This window comes from Pleurodeles waltl, chromosome 9, assembly GCF_031143425.1.
Source record: "Pleurodeles waltl isolate 20211129_DDA chromosome 9, aPleWal1.hap1.20221129, whole genome shotgun sequence".
Taxonomy (NCBI): Eukaryota; Metazoa; Chordata; class Amphibia; order Caudata; family Salamandridae; genus Pleurodeles; species Pleurodeles waltl.
In genome coordinates this window covers 779,985,037-779,993,061 of record NC_090448.1, presented here as the reverse complement: position 1 = coordinate 779,993,061, position 8,025 = coordinate 779,985,037, and the positions used below count along the sequence as shown (strand labels likewise).

Here is an 8,025-nt window from a genome sequence, read left to right as displayed (position 1 = left end):
AAAAGATCAAAGAACACAAAATACAAACAGAAACAGAGTATGGGATGAGAAGAATCATCACTTTGATGGGAACCAATCACCCCACCGTAACAGATCTAGAGGCAACCAGAATGTTGTTCCTTCTTCAAGGCATGTAATACTTAATTTTGCTTTAGACTGTAGGAGGTTAGTGGATTTGGGGTCATAAAAAACAATTTTTTAAAAGAGGTTTGACACTGAGGTTTGTGGGTTTCTGTTAGTATACACTGAAAGCTTGTATTCTAGTTGTCTATTGTAATTCTATCTTTTGTGATGTCCTTATTCTGTGAAGCAGTGGTTCTACAGTGATGTTGAAGAGAAGAAGACTAAGCTCTGCCAGGTTGAGTACCTCTTTCAAGGCTGAATCTTGTGGACAATTTGCCTTTGATCAGCACACTGGCATTTGGGTCTGCATATATGAATTTATTAAGTGTAATGCATTTTCTCAATAATTACTGCAACTCTCTAGTGGCAGGTAAATCTGTGTTTTATGTCTTTTCTCTAAGTTCTCATCGCTATAAGAAAAAAGAAAGTTGCCTCCTCACTCGCAATTCACCCATTAATTACCTTTGCATAGATTTAAGTGCTGGATCACTGAAATGAGTGACAAAGAAAAACAAAAAATATGATATGCTTATTTTAGACCTCCCACCCCCTTTTTAAGATACATGCATGTGAGGTTATGACGTTTTGTGCCTTTCAGTCCCACTGTCAATACAGGTCTCGAGTACTTCTGGAAAACACTGGTTAGATCTATTTTGAACATCCTGCATCATGAATATTAATGAGGTAATAGGTAACTATGATCCCCTGCGACTGGCTGCGCCCCACCCCAAATTTCTTCTCAATATCTGAAAAATATATTGCAACTTCAATCCAGTAGCAAAGAACTAATACTTTTTATTGTGGCTCACAATTAGGTTGGGATGATCCTTTAATGCCCCTTCTATACATTATTCATATTCAGAAAAACCCCTTTTGCAAGTCGGAAAAGCAATATACTTCGTGGCAAAGCATTCTTTTGCAGAAATGTTGGAATGTGTGAGTAATAACAGTATAGTATTACGAATGTTTTCATACTTCAGGTCCCTACAACCTGATGCTTCTGAGAGAAAGGTGCTGTCCATTACAGCAATATGTCAGATTTAGCTTCAAATAAACACCATTGTACACATTGCCTCACTAGTCAGCATTTCCTGCAGATAACCTCATACTTCCAGAATGTTAATGTTTATATCATTTTCGTCTGGGTTCATAAGAAGCAGGCTTGCTGGGAGTAGTGCCAGTGTAAGACATTTTTCTCAGTAATCCCAGCAACCCTCTGGTGCCTGGAACAGGTAAATCATCTTTTTATGTCTTTCCTCTCATCTCTTCGCGCTCTGAGAGAGAAAGAAGCTGCCATCTCGCTTCCACTTCCCCCATTGCCTGTGCATGCATCCAAGTGCTAAATCATTGAAAGGAGTGTGACAAAAACAGATAAAAAGATAAAACATGCTTATTTTTAGATCTCCCACTCCCTCTTAAAGAGACATGCCTGCAAGGTTATAGATTTTTGTGCTTCTAGGTCACAATGGTAATAAAGGTCTCAAGGACGTCTGAAAAACACTGATTAGATTTATTTGACTTTAAATACTCTTATGCTGATGAGAAAAACAAGTATTTTGAGCAACACTTAAATCTTAAGAAAATATGGTAACAAATTAGAGAGTGGGCATACAGAGGGGCTCCACAGCAAGCTTGGTCGGTGTTGCTTTAATTACAGATTGACAGGAAGTTCCAAGGCCAGTAAGTAGCGATGCTCTGCTGCAGAGAATGCTCCAAAATCTACAATTCGATTAAAATACACAGCTGATATGCTTCACCACTCGGTAACGAGGCTGTGCACAACGTCACAAGTCAAATTGCTTGAAATGTCAGCAGTCTTTGAAGCAGCAATTTCATAATTGGATGACCATTTTTTTCCTGCCACGCTGGAACATAGCAATGTTATACTCTTCTCGTACAAGACACACGGTGCAATCATCACTTGAGGAAAGAATAAATTATTGTCTTCCCATGAGTAACAGGGCCAAACTAAACAGCACTGCCAATTTACCACCAGGATCACGATATATGCCCAAGGTCAGTTGTTAAATCCACAGTGCAAACCCAGGTGGGTCAGCTCCTTATGGCTTTGTTCACCTGTCTCAGCGGCTGCTTGTCTAAGTATGGTATGCTCCAACCTCAGGGCAGATCCTCCTGAACAGGACTGCTTCAGTAGATGTAAGGGAAGATTCTATATGGCACACGTCGACAGTAATCCTGCCACGCTAGCCCGTACTTCCGCATGCATTGGTGCTCATCCCGAGCTTCACGGTGGACCAGCAGGACCGTAAAGTATATGACGTAGAAGTAAGGCAGTATGTGTGTTAGACCTGCAGCATAAAAACATTGATATCAAGAGTCCAGAACTCAAAAGTGCCACCAGATTAATTCACAAATAAACTTTTATTCTCAATTCTTTGTGTAAAAACACAATATAGTGTCAAAACGAGCACAAAGAAAAAGTGAGACATAGTGAGAATTAGCAGCAAAGAAAAATAGGTTTCTAAGCAATAGTGAATGGAAACCCATATGAAATTTGGCTTACATATTAATAACCTGGAGTAAACTATTGTGGCCTTCACTATTTGTTTCTTCCCCATGTACATAAATAAGCTGATTTATATCAGAAATCCGCCACTATGATACCAAGAACCACTAGGGATCTTCCATAATCTCCCAGAAATTCTAATGCTAGTTTTTAACTCATTATTTGCTTGTATAAAAGTAAACTCTTCTGTTCAGTGCTTGAAATCAGATCCTGATCTGGCAGCAGGTCCACGTTCTGGCTGAGTTATCCAGTGTTATATGCATTTTGGCTTTATACAAACCATGGATTAGACTATCTTTGCTTTACTTGATGTTTTGACTAAAGATAATAACCCACCTCTGCTGATGTTCGATACTACCAATCAACCCAGCATTACAATTTTGAAACTGCTTTCATCTGAAGATTTCAATTTTTATGTGTTTGTCTCCCTTGATGAAATATTGCCTGCCATATTGTCTCTTTCCTGGTTATTTCTGTCTAGTCGTGTTTTCCTTCTTCTGTAGCTTTTCATTATTGCGTTCTTAATGTTTTAAACCATGTGGGCTATCATGTTATCTGCATGTCTGAGCTCACCCCTGTCTGCCCTCTGCTTTTTTTGCAGCTTTCTAACTGTGCCTGCCTTGCTTGTCACAACTGGTTTTCACCCTTCTACTTGTTCTTGAATCCTCCACGTAACCTTTGTTTTGAGTGCCGCAGGTTCATGTAGTCTACACTTTGACAAGCCTGCTGGTGTGTAATTTTCTGCTCATGCTGCAGTCCTGATTTTCTGAATTTCTGTCTTCTGGTAAAGCCAGATTTCCACTTGCTATTGTCTGTTTATTTTTCATTAGAAGACTGGGTAGTAGCTAGTCTCGTCTGAGAATCCAGGTCAGTAGCAACCAACCTAGATCTAAGCCATCCTTGATCTCAGAGCGATGTTGGCTACTTCTGGTTCCCACTGGTTACAATTTTGAGAATCCAAAGTCACCTCACTTTGTCATGGATGTTTTCCAAGGTTTGGATAAATTTTATTGAATTGCATTTCAGTAGTGCTTACTACTCCTGATAAGAAGCTGAAGTGCCTTAGAATAGGTACAGACAGCACTATTCCATAACGTAAGAAGAGATTAGTTTAGTAGTTATCGGTTAATGTGTTGGTGTACAGCTGTGAAAGCATTGTGTTTAATCATGGCCAGTGAGTTTCCTCTGTGTTTCTAATGCACAATGCAACCTCTAGAGCAACCTTATGTATATTTGCTTGACTCTATGTTCTTTCTGTTTCTCGATACCAGATATACTGCCTTAGCCCGTTTACCCCACCTTTTCCTTAACTTCTGCTCCTTTTGCACTATTATGAGACACTTAAATGTATCTCAAGGAACTTACCTTTATGCAGCCGCGGCCCAACTTTTGGGGCTGAGGGTCAACCCCCTCCCCTTCCCCTCAAGGAGAGCGTCTGCCAGGCTGAGCAAAGGTCAGCCCGACAGACACTTTGTTTTCAGGTTAGACAGCCAGGAGCTGGACATGTGCTATTTGCGCAAGTTCCTGGCTACCTGAGGTGAACTTTGCGGGGCTGAAGAAGTCACAGCCCTGTGGATGTGACTTGTTCAGCCTAGCAAAGATGCCTCGAGGCCTTCCCCCTCATGACAAGGGGGAACGTCACCGATTGTTTCGAACCTGGCTGCTTCAGTTTTAAGCGCTTAAAGTGCCCAGGGCTGAATGTCAATCACTGACACCTCATCACAGAGTGGGGTGGGGTCAGCAGTCTCACTGACCCATCCCATTCTGTGATGAGTTGGGACAGCTGCCTTCTCTCACTGGCAGACCTTAGGTTAGCCAGTGAAGGAAGGCAGCAGTCCCATCCATCCTGGGACCTCTGAGGGAGAGCTGAAGGTAAGTGTGTGTATGTTTTTATTTTAAATGAATGTTTGGTGTGTGCGTGCGTGTATGTTTGAATATTTGATAATGAGTGTTGTGAATGGATCTGTGTGTGCGCATGTGAGAATGAATGAGTGTGCGTGTGTGCTAGTGTGTCCCAGCTGCCCACCCTTCTCCCTCCTAAAATTACCGACCACCACTGCAATTATGTATTGTGTTGTGCCAGTTAGGTTTAGAAAGCCCACCTGAGAGGAGGAAATTAAGTTTACTGTGACCATACAGGATGGGAGTAGATTGAAAATACTATTACAAACATCATAGCATTTGTGAATCTGTGCCTTTGCCTATAGGCCTGCTGTTGTAAACGTCAGGCACTGGAGTCACACTCTTTTCAGAACTTACCACATGGCAGGGACCAGGCGAGTGCCATGATAAGATCCCCCAAGTAGTTTGGGTGCCGGACGATGCCCCACCAGCCTGACACAAGAAGGCGCTTTCCTGTTGCAGTTGGAATGGTCTCAAGGCCTGTGGGTTAAATGAGAGGAGACAGTCAAGCGACTTTAATAGTGCCTAAATTTTTCTTCCAAGGTATGAATATCTAATGCCCTGTTAGATGAGAAAGATGTACATTCAGTGGCCCGATGTACTAATAACTAGACGCAAGCCAGAAGGTGCAAATTGCACTCCAACAAATTTGCAGCTAGTTAGCACTTTGCAATGCAACTGATGTACTACGGAGTTATATAACAAAAATGCCCATTTGCAGGAGCTAACAAAACCTCCTGCATCATGAATATTAATGAGGCAAGGGGTAATTGTAATCCCCTGTGACTAGCTGTGCTCCCAAATTGTTTGTCTGTATCCAAGCAATGGTTTGCAACCACATCTGCAGTTGCAAAGAACTGATACATTTAATTGTGGCTCACAATTAGGTGGGGATGCACATTTAACACCCCTTCTATTGATGATTCATAATGAGCAAAATCTCTTTTTCAAGTTGGAAAAGCAGATTAGTACACGGCAAATCATTATTTTACAGACAGAAGCCCTGGAAATGTGCAAGTGACAAGGTTTAGTATTGAAAACGTTTTTTTACTGTTCATTAGTACCTGATGATTTAAAGGGGAAATGTGCTGCCTATTAAAGCAAGATGTCAGATTTAGCTCTAACGCAACACAGATATACACACTCCCACATTAGTCAGAAATTCCAGAGGGTAACCTCAAACTTTCAAAATGTTAATATTTCTATCAATTGATTCTAAGTTCATAAGAAGCAGGTTTGCTGGGAGTTTCACCTTTCAGTGTGCACCCTGTTTGTGTCTGTTTGCACACATACTACCTGTTAGGATGTTTTGTTAACATTTCTATCCCTTTTTGATACTTAGCACAAGTCCTACAAGTGTTGTTCACCTGTATCAATCCTGTCTATTTCTGCTGTTCATATGAGCAGGTGTAACAGAGATTTTCTCAGAACAATATCCTGGAACTGAAACCTAATTTGCTGCCTTAACAGGCAATTTGGTAATCCTTCTATTACTGTTGTGTCCTTAGGTGACGGCTACTTTTAACTGACCCTAGAACCACCTTTTCTTTCTTCTGTTGTTTGGAGACACTTTCTTAGATTTCTGTCGCTTACTACCATTCCTATTTATCTCTTGCATTTGTGTTGCTCTCTCCTGTTTGCAGTAGTTGGCCCAAATCATGTCTTGGATCCTTGATATCATTCTGGGCCTATTCTTTTACTTGGCTTATTTCTTGTTTATTTAAGTCATGTGGAGTCTGATCTCTTGCCTTCATTAGGTTTTAGTCATCTTTTTCACAGTCGTTTTATGTCAGTCATTTGCTGGGCACCTAGAGTGCCTTTCTTACTCTCTGTTTCTACACAACCTAATATGGGCAAAATCAAGTTACACCAAACCAGTAGAAAATCATTTGTTTCAAGCAAATAGAGGATCACTAATAAAAACAAGATGGGATTTATGCATAATCCTGAATTGGACTGTCTAAAATATTTGGAAATTAGCCAATGAAACACATTACCAGAAGCACGAAAAGGGACAATCCATCAAAATTCATAGGCAATTAAACTGGTAAAGAAGGATCAATACTTAGAAAAGATGTCAAAATATTTGGGACAACAGCAAGAAATGTATTTCACTTCTTGGTTTTCCCCCAAAATGGGTGTTTGACCGCCTGACTGAAAAAACTGCCAATTTGAAATGAAGAAAGTGTGAGTATTTTTTATTTCATGAGAGAATACACTCATAAGCGAGCATAGAAATTGTAGGGACACACTCAATGAAATCACATGGAGGAAGAGAATATTGAAATAAGACATAAAAACAGATACTGAAAAAAGGGCAGCACTAAAAAATGCAGTCATTCAAACTCATTCTGTATTGATACCAAGACTCACACGGTTGATTAAATAAGGTTCTACCGAGAAATACCTTTCCCCTAATTATTCTAAATGAGCAGATCCTCCAACTGACTCTACCCTGTCCATGATTTGAATGTACCATAAATTCTTTTCAGTGCACCAACCTACCAGTACTTCTAAAAATAAGATGTGCATTTGGTGATATCAACAGGACATAGCTCTTTATTTTACTTCTGGCAAAGCCAGTCTTGTTAAGCAACATTAGTGACACTTAAAAACCTGTTAATTGTTCGCCAGCCCAACAGTAAAGGTATCACAAACCAAACTGCAATGAGAAAGAGAAGCTACTCAGGGCAGCACAGATAAGAAAATATTTCAAAATATAAGCAGCATCAATTATTATTCATTGTTCTACTGAACTCAGGGACAGATTTATTAACCCTTTGCACTGGGTTGTTGTCACAAAAGTGACCCAAACAGGCGAAAAGGGATGAACTGTGATTATGCTGGAGAGTAGCCCTAAAACAAAGCACCTTGAGTAGTACATGGAGATTCCTATGCAACCATGCCCAGATGTTTATGTGAAGACTTATCTATTAAAAAAAGGCAGACACGGATTTGTGTTAAAAAAAACTACACCTCCTCGAGGCAGGCATAAAGTTGGTGAAAAGTACTCTTTTTTCCAACTTTTCATGTGTATTATACTATACACCATGCACACAAACTTGGAAATTTGTTAAACTATGTGTCAGAATAGTATTTTGTACTGGAAGGGTGATCTCCCAGTATGAAACCTATGCAAGACATCCCACCCACACCCTTGCTTTGTTTGTTTTGCAAGAAGACTAAAATGAGCCAGTGCCGGGGGGAGAGAAATACAGCTCCATATCTTAGTAAATAAATATGGTGCTGTTCTTCTCTCTACCTTTAACGCAATGCAGAACACCAAGTTTGGTTGCTATGCTGAGTTGCAAGAAAAAATAGTAAATCTACGCCAGTGGTTTTATGCAGGCCTAATTTACAGGTATTCTAGAGAGACAGTACAAAAAAATCAACACTTCAAAATACGCACTGCTAATCAACAATAAGACTTTAGCTAAAAATTGGTGGTATTAGTAAATTTTGATATTATTTTA

At 40.1% G+C, this 8,025-nt stretch overlaps 1 protein-coding gene across 1 annotated transcript in view; it reads right to left on the bottom strand.

The window, feature by feature from the left end:
- Positions 1-1,619: 1,619 nt before the first annotated feature.
- Positions 1,620-8,025, bottom strand: part of TM7SF2 (transmembrane 7 superfamily member 2) — an 85,999-nt gene continuing 79,593 nt past the window's right edge. The window contains exons 10-11 of the mRNA XM_069207980.1: positions 4,910-5,032; positions 1,620-2,432 (exon numbers count right to left, since the gene is read on the bottom strand). Coding sequence (XP_069064081.1) covers positions 2,272-2,432; positions 4,910-5,032 — 284 coding nt within the window. The 3' untranslated portion in view covers positions 1,620-2,271. The remainder of the gene's footprint in view (positions 2,433-4,909; positions 5,033-8,025) is intronic.